This window comes from Rhinoderma darwinii, chromosome 3 (genome assembly GCF_050947455.1).
Source record: "Rhinoderma darwinii isolate aRhiDar2 chromosome 3, aRhiDar2.hap1, whole genome shotgun sequence".
Classification (NCBI taxonomy): Eukaryota; Metazoa; Chordata; class Amphibia; order Anura; family Rhinodermatidae; genus Rhinoderma; species Rhinoderma darwinii.
This window is the reverse complement of record NC_134689.1, coordinates 194,252,359-194,264,611: the sequence shown is the minus strand read 5'-3', so window position 1 is coordinate 194,264,611 and position 12,253 is coordinate 194,252,359. Positions and strand designations below refer to the sequence as shown.

General features: G+C 44.8%; 1 protein-coding gene across 1 annotated transcript in view; it reads right to left on the bottom strand.

The window, feature by feature from the left end:
• Window positions 1-11,185: 11,185 nt before the first annotated feature.
• The window catches only part of IL17REL (interleukin 17 receptor E like), a 199,303-nt gene continuing 198,235 nt past the window's right edge, over window positions 11,186-12,253 (bottom strand). The window contains exons 16-17 of the mRNA XM_075859407.1: window positions 11,745-11,813; window positions 11,186-11,229 (exon numbers count right to left, since the gene is read on the bottom strand). Coding sequence (XP_075715522.1) covers window positions 11,186-11,229; window positions 11,745-11,813 — 113 coding nt within the window. The remainder of the gene's footprint in view (window positions 11,230-11,744; window positions 11,814-12,253) is intronic.

Here is a 12,253-nt window from a genome sequence, read left to right as displayed (position 1 = left end):
GTTGCAATGCTGCAATTTTGGGAACTAGCTCCATCTAGTGACCAAAAATGGGTAGTATTATAAATTAGAAAAAATTTATAATATTTCCTGACTCGCGAAAAAAATAAAAAAAATTTGAACAATGTTTAATCACCCACACACTAAATGTTTAATTTTTTAAAAAAAAACATGTTTTTCTGGCGACACATTCCCTTTAAATATCCTGTTCTGCTGGAGAGACGCCACCCCCGGACGAAGGCATTCCTGCCGAAACGCGCGTAGGGTCTGGTGTCTCTGCAGGCAGCAGGAGCATTCATACATGCGTAAGCTGATTTGTGGCCATACATCTGGCTTTTTTCTATGTTTATATACATTAATTCTAGGCAGTAATATAGAAACAGCATCACGTCACTTCAGGTGAACATATTTATTCATTATATTGCCTTGGTTTTTATACTATATGTTATTTTGTCTTCCCATATTGCTTCTGCCTGCAGGACACTTGTTTGCACTGCATGGTTCCATTTTATTTATTTATTGTGTGTATTCATGCTCAATAAAGTTTTTTCATATTTCTATTAAACTATGTGTTAATTGACCTTCTTCTATAGGCTAGACCTAGGTATTCATAGTGCCCATCACATGTATTAAATGCGGTCTTCCACTTGTCACCCTGACGAATCCGAATCAGGTTGTAGGCCCCCTGCAAGTCCAGTTTAGAAAAAACTTTTGCCCCCTGTATGCGATCAAACAGTTCCGAAATCAAAGGCAAAGGGTACCTGTTCTTCACCTTGATCTGATTGAGGCCTCGGTAGTCAATGCAGCGTCGGAGGGATCCATCCTTCTTCTTTGCAAAGAAAAACCCAGCTCCGGCTGGGGATGAGGATTTATGACTGATTCTCTGGCAGGGAGAGAGGGTATACACTGACCGCGAGGAGGAGATGAATCAGGAACCAAGTCGATCGGACAATCATATGCTCGATGTGGCGGCAAGGTCTCTGCTTCCCTCTTATTGAAGACATCAGAGAACATAGAGAAACGAGAAGGCAACCCTGCCAATGACAAATGACTGCGGTGGATGGATATGACCTAGACAGCGGTCGAGACACTTGGGACCCCAACGGAGAACCTCTCCAGAGTTACAATCCAGGACTGGGGCGTGCAAACGGAGCCAAGGCAAACCTAGCAGCATAGGGTTGACGGCCTTGGGCAGGACAAACAGGGAGATGAGCTCAGTGTGAAGAGCTCCCACTTGAAGTCTCAATGGCTTGGTCACAGACAACACTGGGTCCGGCAATAGCAGTCCATCTACCGAGGCAACGATCAACGGCCTTTCCAGCAGGACAGTGGGAAACTGGAGAAGATCCACAAGGTCTTGACAGATGAAATTAGCTGCAGAGCTAGAGTCCGGGTAGGCAGAGACCGGATGGGGCTTTTCGCCAGCAATGATGGTCACGGGAATAAACAATTTGGAGGAGAGTTCTCTATTAAATGCACTAGCGCCCAGGGTTGTCTCTCCAATCAAACCTAGGCGTCGAGGTTTTTGGCTTTTGTGGACACAAACGCATGACATGGCCAGCGAGGCCACAATATAGACAGAGTCCAGAGGTGCGCCTGCGCTGTTTCTCTTGTACAGACAATTTTAGGTGATCCACCTGCATCGGAACCTCAGGCAAGGCAGTAGAGGATGGCAAGAGGGGTTGCTGGAAGTTGGGCGCCAATCTAGGAAGCCGTCTCCCCTGTCGAACCTCATGAGATCTCTCCCTGAGCCTTATATCCACCCGAGTAGCCAGCAGAATCAGATCGTCCAAGGCATGTGGTAGATCTCGGGCAGCGAGTTCGTCCTTGATCTCGGGCAATAGACCATGCCAGAAGGATGCTACCAAGGCCTTTTTGTTCCAGGACAGCTCTCCTGCCATGGTCCGGAACTGAATGATGTATTCGCCCACGGAGATGTCCTTTTGGCGAAGGTTGAAGATAGCAGTGGCTGCCGACGAGACTCATCCTGTCTCCTCACAAACAGTACGTAACAACCGCATGAACCCCTGGAAGTCCTGAGTCTTGTGTCCCTGACGTTCCCAGATTGCGTTCGCCCATGCCAGGGCCTTGCCAGCAAGTAGAGACACGATTAAGACGATTTTGGTTCCGTCCGACGGAAACGCTCAGGCGTGCAGGGTAAAATGGATATAGCATTGGTACAGAAATCCGCTGTATGAACTTGTGTCTCCCTGAAACCGAGAATGTAATGGAAGCGAGAACCGAGGATCTGAACCGGAACCGCCAGGAGGTGTAGGAGGAGTGTCGGTCGGAGTAGCTTGCATAGAGGCAGGAAGGGAAGCAGCTAGTGCCCTTAGCTGCTGCGCCATGGAGTCCACTGTCGCAAGAAGTTGATCCTGTCTTGCTTGGCGATCCTGCAGGTCCGCCTGCATGGCTTGGGAGGGTGACATGCCCTTAAATTGACCAGCGGGGTCCATGGCCTGATCGTACTGTCACGATGCGGGGTGTGGACCCACTGGGCCATGCCGCGTAGTGGGATGGCAGCTGGCCAAACAGGTATGATACAGAGTCTATGGTTCAGAAAGGGTACCTGAGGCAATGTAGACAATAGCAAGGCAGGCTCGGCTGGGACAAGGTGGCAGGTAGACATCAGGCATGGAGTAGCAGAACAGGTGTGGAATGCAGCACAACACGACAACAGCTCTGTACGGCAGTAGACCAGGATAGTACTGGATAGCGCGGGATACAGGATACAGGTACGGGGAACACTGGGAACTGGAAGACACTTAGGAGACCATTTGCAAGACAAACTTTGGGAAACAACAGCAACGCTCAGGCGAGGATTAGAAGGGCGGTGGCCTTCTTATAGTCCAGGTGTAGTGACAGGGATAGGGAAACAGACAAGTGAGCCCTAATCTACCCGCCACTCAGTCCCTGCCTACTTGCAACGACCCGCCCTAGGCGACGGGTTACAACTGGGCGACGGTCCCTACACTCAGTAAGTGCACGACAGACAACCAGACAAGGAAACACAGAACAAAGGTAAACGGGGCAGTTGCCCATGGCAACACCGTGAGCAACAAGAGTAGTAAACGAGCCGAGTCAAACCAGGAGATTACGATGTGCCAAACGCAGAGCAGGAGAGTAGTGAACAAGCCGAGTCAACCAGGAGTGTACGAGGTACCAAACGCAGAAGAGTAGTCAGTAAGCCAGGGTCAATACGAAGCAGGGACAAGTAGTTCAAGAAGCTGCAGCAGGGCCAGGAAACCAACAGAGAAGAATCACAAGCAAGGAGGAACAGGAAAGGCAGATATAAATAGACAGAGGGCGGGAGCTAGCTCCGTCTGGCCAGGCTGTGATAGGCTCTCCCACTCCTAAGCCTGCCATCCTGAGTGGTGGAAGATGGAGTCAGCCTCACAGACATAGAAGCAGGTGCAGACTGATTACCTATGGGCGTGGATACAGAAGCTGTGCCTGGCAGATCCTTAACAGTACCCCCCCTTTCTAGATGGACCTGGTTTATTGGGGAAACGAAGGTGGAACCTCCTGACCAATACCCCAGCGTGAACATCCCGGGCGGGTACCCAAGACCTCTCCTCAGGCCCGTATCCTCTCCAATGGACCAGGTACTGGAGGGAGCCTTGGACCATCTTGCTGTCCACAATCTTGGCCACCTCGAATTCTACCCCCTCAGGGGTGAGAACGGGGACAGGAGGTTTCCTCGAGGGAGCCAAGGACGGGGAGCAGGGTTTAAGGAGGGAGGCATGAAACACGTCATGTACTCGAAAAGATGGGGGCAACTCCAGTCGGAAGGAGACAGGATTGAGGACTTCAATGACCTTGTATGGCCCTATAAACTGGGGAGCAAACTTCTTGGATGGGACCTTAAGGCGCAAGTTCTTTGATGATAGCCACACCAGATCCCCGACCATAAACAAGGGGTTAGCAGAACGTCTTCAAACGGAAACGCTACTTTCTCTTTGTCTTTCTGTTCATCTGTTGCTCTGACGGAACGGATGAACGGAAAGACCAAACGTGATGTGAACAAGGCCTTAGTGTACTGTATCGAATCTTTACATGGTACAATGGTAATTTTTTTACACTGCTGCCATCTTTGTTGTTTAGACTTTGGTTGGGATAAAATAAGCTAATCTACTTCAAAACATAATTTCCACATACATTTACTCATCAACACAATGATTCAACGCTTATTTTTTAGAATTTAGCTCATGATTTTTTTTCATATTATACATATTTCGATTGTTCTAAGGCTGGGTTCACACCTGCATTGTGCCATTCCACTGTTCTGCTCCATCAGAAGAGCATAACAAGGGAATTAAGGAGTCAATGGTTCCAAAACGGACACTGACGGCTACCGACGGAACCCATTGACTTTAATAGATTCTGTTTGTTTTCCGTCTTGGCATCCGTGATTTTACTGGACACAATAGTGCAGCGGTAATCCCTAATGGAGCCTCCAACGCAGATGTGAACGAAGCCTTAAAGATTCAATATTAAGCAATCTCTATATTGTTAAATGAGACACATCCGGGTTTACAAAAAATTGCTATATTATAAAATATATATAAGGACAGGATCACACACACAGCATTGATGCAGTTTTTGTGACAGTTTTTGGCTCAGTATGTTGAGCCAAAGCAGGAAGTGGATCCAGACGGAATAAAAGGTATAAAGAAAAGGCTGATGCATCTCCTTTCTTTTGTATTTGGCTCAAAAAACGGAGCCAAAAAACTTCCACAAAAACTGCATCAAAACTATGTGTGTGATCCTGGCCTTAGGGTAGATCTCCTTTTCTGATTACAATTAGGAATTTGCTGTTTTTTGGCTGCTACACAGATGATACCTGTAAAGGATCTGCCAGGCACAGCTTCGGGGTTAACACCCATAGATAATCAGTCTGCACCTGCTTTTATGTCTGTGAGACTGACTCCATCTTCCACCACTCAGGGTGGCAGGCTTAGGAGTGGGAGAACCTATCACAGCCTGGCCAGACGGAGCTAGCTCCCGCCCTCTGTCTATTTATACCTGCCTTTCCTGTACCTCCTTTGCTTGTGATTCTTCTCATTTGGCCCTGCTGCAGCTTCTTGTACTATTGTCCTGGCTTCATATTGACCCCGGCTTGCTGACTACTCTCCTGCTCTGTGTTTGGTACCTCGTACACTCCTGGTTTGACTCGGCTTGTTCACTACTCTTGTTGCTCACGGTGTTGCCGTGGGCAACTGCCCCTTTCTCCCCCTAGCTCTGTGTACCCTTGTCTGTTTGTCTGTCGTGCACTTATTGAGCATAGGGACCGTCGCCCAGTTGTACCCCGTCGCCTAGGGTGGGTCGTTGCAAGTAGGCAGGGACTGAGTGGCGGGTAGATTAGGGCTCACTTGTCTGTCTCCCCACCCCCGTCATTACAATACCCTTAACTTATTTGGACATGTGTTATGTATGAGGTACGCATCTCCATAGAAACAAATCATGGAACATTCATAGAACGGTTAAATACATCTGAAAATTCATGTTGTTTTTTGTGGTGGGATAATGGGACAGTTTTCTACTTCAACAGTTCATGATCCTGCCTGTTGTATGATTGAAGGTCTAATTTAATCAAAAATATACATTTTGTCAATATAAGGCTCTGTGCATACAGCAGAGCTATGTCCACGGAGCCTCTACAGCCGCACACAGAATCCCTACAGCTACATACTACAGTGCCATAAGCACTCCATGTGCCCCATATAGCCCCTCCATAAACCCATTGTATTACTGAGATATTATCTGCAGAATCAATGCCTCTAGGGGAGATTACTATAGTAATACAGAATCCCTACAGCTACATACTACAGTGCCATAAGCACTCCATGTGCCCCATATAGCCCCTCCGTAAACCCACTGTATTACTGAGATATTATCCGCAGAATCAATGCCTCTAGGGGAGATTACTATAGTAATACGGAATCCCTACAGCTACATACTACAGTGCCATAAGCACTCCATGTACCCCATATAACCCCTCCATAAACCCACTGTATTACTGAGATATTATCCGCAGAATCAATGCCTCTAGGGGAGATTATTATAGTAATACAGAATCCCTACAGCTACATACTACAGTGCCATAAGCACTCCATGTGCCCCATATAGCCCCTCCGTAAACCCACTGTATTACTGAGATATTATCCGCAGAATCAATGCCTCTAGGGGAGATTACTATAGTAATACGGAATCCCTACAGCTACATACTACAGTGCCATAAGCACTCCATGTGCCCCATATAACCCCTCCGTAAACCCACTGTATTACTGAGATATTATCTGCAGAATCAATGCCTCCAGGGGAGATTATTATAGTAATACAGGGTCCGTTTATAAGCCCCTAATGCAATGTCTTTAGAAAGCAGCCTCTCATTAAAATTACATCCCTTATTTTTAGAGGCATTTTATTAGTCATGATTTACAATTATTTAATTTTACCTTTGTTTTCTTTTAGTGAAAAATAAGCACTTCACATTTCAAGAACACATTTACTATTCACCAATACATATTCATTATTTGAAGAATGATCGGTCTCTTCATTCTGAATGAACAGTCACAAAAGGTTCCTATGTTGCTCTAACAAAGAGGTAAATAAATAAATAAAAAAAGGTTACAGAATAGATATGCTCATGGTCACTCTTCCAAATGTGTATACATAATACATCAGATATGCTATAGACTTCATGCACATAAACGAAAGGTCCTTTTACACGGATAGATAGATTGCTAAGACAAGTGTCGATCGCTGATATTAGCAAGTCATTAAAATTCACAAGATTTGCATTTATATGTTATAATAATCCAGTGGGTTTATTTCTAACTCCGATCATTCATGAGATCTCTTGTCCTTCTCCTCTCATGCTGTTTGCATTACAAACGACAGTCATTTTCACAAATAGATGTACTGCCGATAAATTATAGTTTCTAACTCAGCATAAAAACTGCAATCAATGACAAAAAGTGAATTATTGCTGATCGATCGTTCAAAGCACATATTTACACTACACAATGGGAACATTCGTTTGATCTGATTGTTAGGTTGATTATCGGTCCGTGCAAAAGACCCTTAACCCCTTGGAGAACCCCTTCCTTTTTTCCTCCCCGCATTCCAAAAGCCATAGCTTCTTTGTTTTTTTGTTTACATAGCCATATGAGAGCTTGTTTTTTGCAGGACAAGTTGTAGTTTGTCATAGCACCATTTATTGTGCCACATAATGTACTGGGAAGCTGAAACAAAAATATTTGCGCCATATTTTTTGGGGTTTTGTTTTTACTGCATAGATCATGTCGTAAAAACGACATGTGCACCTTAGGCTGTATTCGCACTGAGTTTTTTGCAGGAGGAAAATTCCTCCTGCAAAAACTGCTCCAGACGTTTTTTGCACAGTGGTTTGACAAAAACTCGTCAAAACACTCGTCGAGGTGTTTTTTTACCCTTTCTGACTGATTGAAATGGGGTTTTGGAGGCGGAAACCGCCTCAAGATGGATCATGTCACTTCTTTTTACCGCAACGCGTTTTTTTTACTCGGGGTAAAAAAAGTCGTCCAACTCCCATTGAAATCAATGGGAGGCATTTTCGGGCGTTTTTGGACGAGTTTTGCGGAGCGGTTTCCGCGCCAAAAAACTCGTAAAAAAACTCTGTGTGAACAGGGCCTAAGGGTATGTTCACACGCTTAGGCTGGGTTCACACGACCTATTTTCAGGCGTAAACGAGGCGTATTATGCCTCGTTTTACGCCTGAAAATAGTGCTACAATACGTCGGCAAACATCTGCCCATTCATTTGAATGGGTTTGCCGACGTACTGTGCCGACGACCTGTAATTTACGCGTTGTCGTTTGACAGCTGTCAAACGACGACGCGTAAATGGACTGCCTCGGCAGTACAGGGCACTTCTTTGCCACGTAATTTGAGCTGTTCTTCATTGAACTCAATGAAGCACAGCTCAAGATTTACGAGCGTCACAGACGCCTCGTAAATTACGAGGAGGAGCATTTACGTGTGCAACGAGGCAGCTGTAAACAGTCTGTCTTTTCACACGTAAATGCCTCTCAGCGTGTGAACATACCCTTAGCAAAAAACGTCTGAAAATACGGAGCTGTTTTCAAGGGAAAACAGCCTCTGATTTTCAGGCGTTTTTGAAGCTGAAAATGAAGCTTCTTTTAATTTGGAGCTTCTTTTGAGGCTTCTTTTCAGGCTTCTTTTGAGGCGTTTTTTTATAGTGCTCAAGGCTGGGTTCACACGACCTATTTTCAGGCGTAAACGAGGCGTATTATGCCTCGTTTTACGCCTGAAAATAGGGCTACAATACGTCGGCAAACATCTGCCCATTCGTTTGAATGGGTTTGCCGACGTACTGTGCAGACGACCTGTAATTTACGCGTCGTCGTTTGACAGCTGTCAAACGACGACGCGTAAATGGACTGCCTCGGCAAAGAAGTGCAGGGCACTTCTTTGCCACGCAATTTGAGCTGTTCTTCATTGAACTCAATGAAGCACAGCTCAAGATTGAGGGTATGTGCACACGTAGTGACCAAAAACGTCTGAAAATACAGAGCGGTTTTCAAGGGAAAACAGCCCCTGATTTTCAGACGTTTTTTGAGCAACTCGCGTTTTTCTCGCCGTTTTCGTGGCGTTTTTTACGTCCGTTTTTGGAGCTGTTTTCATTGGAGTCTATGAGAAAACAGCTCCAAAAACGTCCAAAGAAGCGTCCTGCACTTCTTTTGACGAGGCTGTATTTTTACGCGTCGTCGTTTGACAGCTGTCAAACGACGACGCGTAAATGACAGGTCGTCTGCACAGTACAGCAAACCCATTCAAATGAATGGGCAGATGTTTGCCGACGTATTGTAGCCCTATTTTCAGATGTAAAACGAGGCATAATACGCCTTGTTTACATCTGAAAATAGGTAGTGTGAACCCAGCCTCACGAGCGTCTCAGACGGCTCGCAAAATGCGAGGAGGAGCATTTACGTGTGAAACGAGGCAGCTGTTAACAGTCTGTCTTTTCACACGTAAATGCCTCTCATCGTGTGAACATACTCCAATGGAAAATCAGCTCCAAAAAACGCCTCAAGAAGTGACATGCTACTTCTTTTTACGGATCGTCTTTTTACGCTCCGTTTTTTAAAACAGAGGTGTAAAAAGATGCCCCGGATGAACTAAATGCTGTTTTTCCCATTGATTTCAAAGGGCAGATGTTTGTAGGCGTTCAGCTTCCGTTTTTTCAGTCGTTTTTCGAGGCGTAATTGCCCCGAAATATGCTTGAAACCACATACCCTTAGGGTATGTTCACACGCAAATGCAAAATACGTCTGAAAATACGGAGCTGTTTTCAGGCGAAAACAGTTCCTGAATTTCAGACGTTTTTGCAAGTACTCGCGTTTTTCATATGTGGGCAATATCTACAGGAGGGCAATATGTGGGCGTTATCTATAGAAGGGGCTATATGTGGGGCACTATCTACAGGGGGCTATATGTGGGGCACCATCTATAGGGGGGCTATATGTGGGGCACTATCTACAGGTGGGCTATATGTGGGGCACTATCTACAGGGGGGCTATATGTGGGGCACTATCTACAGGAGGGGTTTATGTGAGGCACTATCTACAGGGGGCACTATCAACAGGGGGGGCTATATGTGGGGCACTCTCTACAGGGGGGCTTTATGTGGGGCACTGTCTACAGGGGGCTGAATGTCGTTCTAGTGCTGTATATATATACTGAGCTTGGTTCTGGTGCTGTAGTTATGTACTGAGCTTGGTTCTGGTGTTGTATTCATGTACTGAGCTTGGTTCTCATACTGTATATATGTATCAAGTTTAGTTCTGATACTGTATATATGTATGAGTTTGGTTCTGGATTTATATAGGATATATTTATAATAACAAAATTGCAGGGCAGATGGAATAGTTTTCAATTTATTATATATTTATTGGGAACCTGAAAGGTAGATTTAACCCCTTGAACTGCCACCATGCAGTAATACGTGACCTAACAATATTTCCAAACTTTCCCCTGTATGTTTTTTTTTCAGATGCAGCAAAATCTATAAAATCAACTGTTAAAATGGCGCACACTATATGCTAATTACTCTTTAAAGGGTCATGGGGCGGTGCCCCTATCCTGAAGAGTCACATAGTCCTGCCTCCAAACCCACCTTTCCATGCTTGATTGACACCCCCTGGCTGTTATAGATCACTAGCAGCTTCTCCAACTTTATCGGATGCGCCATTGCCTTGTACTCCATGGCCATGCACCATACAGCGAGGTGTACACTGCCCGGCTTCATCACTGCTCCGCGCATGCTAGGGGAGTACAAGGCAATAGCCTGTCTCCAAGATTTGGAGGAGGCTGATAAGTGATGTAGAACAGCCAGGGAGATGTCAATCAAAATCTGGGGGGCACCATTTAAATTTTTGCCTCAGGCAGCCCAAAAGCTTGAATCCGCCCTGACCCATAGCAATATTAAATTACAGTTAAATGTTTCTTGCAGATTAGCAAATGATCTGATTAGTCCCTTTTTTGATGCAGTCATTTTCATACACAATATTTTTTTGTTATAAATGTATATATAATATATTTCACATCATTGTACACATCTATTATATTTTGTTCTGGGTCTTCCCCCCCCCCTTTTTTTGCTTGTTAAAGGGGTTCTCTGGGATATATCTTTTTTAATTTAGCCATATGTGATACGGCGGCAGCGGGGGAAAGACTCAGCCACAACAAAAAGCCTATCTGTGCAATGTACAGGTGTCCCCTACATTGCACAGACTGGGGCATAAATTTATGGAAGAGCACTTCTGACTGCACTCAGTTATGTCGGTGTCTGAGGGAGGGAGGGAGAGAGGTTTTTATGTTTTATTTTACTAACATTGTATTGAAAACTCTCTATTTTTTTTTTCGAGAACAAGAAGGCTTTATAAAATAAGATATATCCCAGAGAACCCCTTTAAAGAGGACCAGTCATGAGGTCACATAATCTAAAATGGTTAACTGATGTGAAAAGCGCTGTCTCCCTGATTCCAGCGCAGTTTTTTCTTCCCTGCACCCCCCCCCCCCCCGTTCCATGGTTATGGCCCACTGTTGAGTTGGCTCCCTCTATGCTAATTGCTGTAGTTAGCCAACGGGGTGGAGCTAGCTTTCCTGCCTCTGATGCTGACCAATCAGTGTGAGTCAGCTTGAGGGTTGTTCACGCCCTGTTGGCTAACTACAGCAAATGACCATATATCGAGCCAACACAACAGTGGGCTATATCTCTGGAACGAAGGTGCAGGAAAAAAAACAGTGCTGGAAGTAGGGAGTCCGTGCTATTCAGGTCAGTAAACCATTTCAACTTATATAACCTAGTGACAGGTCCTCTTTAAAGGGGTTATCCAGTCTCTAAAAAAATGATGACCTATCCTAAGGATAGGCCATGAATAGCTGATGGTTGGGGTCAGATTTCCGGGACCCCCCGTCGATCAGCTGTTTTGAAGGGAATGCTGCGCATACGAACGCTGCTTCCCCTTCATTTCAACTTGCTCACTGTGACTCTCGACACGCATTCACTTCAATGGGAGAAGAAGGCTGCAATACCTGTAATTGCCGCTAAATGCGTGTCAGAGATTCACAGTGAGCAAGTACCCCTTTCAAAACAGCTGATCAGCCATGAATTTTAAGTGACTGGATAAACTCTTTAAGCAACCATATCTATAATAATGCTAGATTAAGTCGTATACTTACCTTTTTCTGTGAAGTGTCTCACTTTTAATTTCAATAAACTTTTCTTTTGGCTCTTCTTTTGATGGTACTCTGGAGAAATATTAAATGACACGCCTTATAAACTATGGGATCTATTATACATGCAAATATATCATATAAGATTGGTCTGCTTTAATCATGTTACAACTTTTTGAATTGCATATATAATAAAAAGACATTTCTGTTCATCTCTAACCAAAATAAGATAGCCAAAGACTTTATGGCTATGTGCACCTTTACAACCGTTTTATATTGCTTCAATGCATTTAAACTGAAAAAAAAAGCTACTTTGCAAACAGTCTTGATTAAACCTTTCCTATCACATGATACCCATGTAGAGTACAGTTTGTTTGTTTTTCCAAAAGGGGTATGCCAGAGTTAGGGTATGTTCACACGCAGTGTTTCCAGATGTAATTCGGGCGTTTTACTCCTCGAATTACGCCTGAAAAAACGGCCCCATTACACCTACAAACATCTGCCCATTGCTTGCA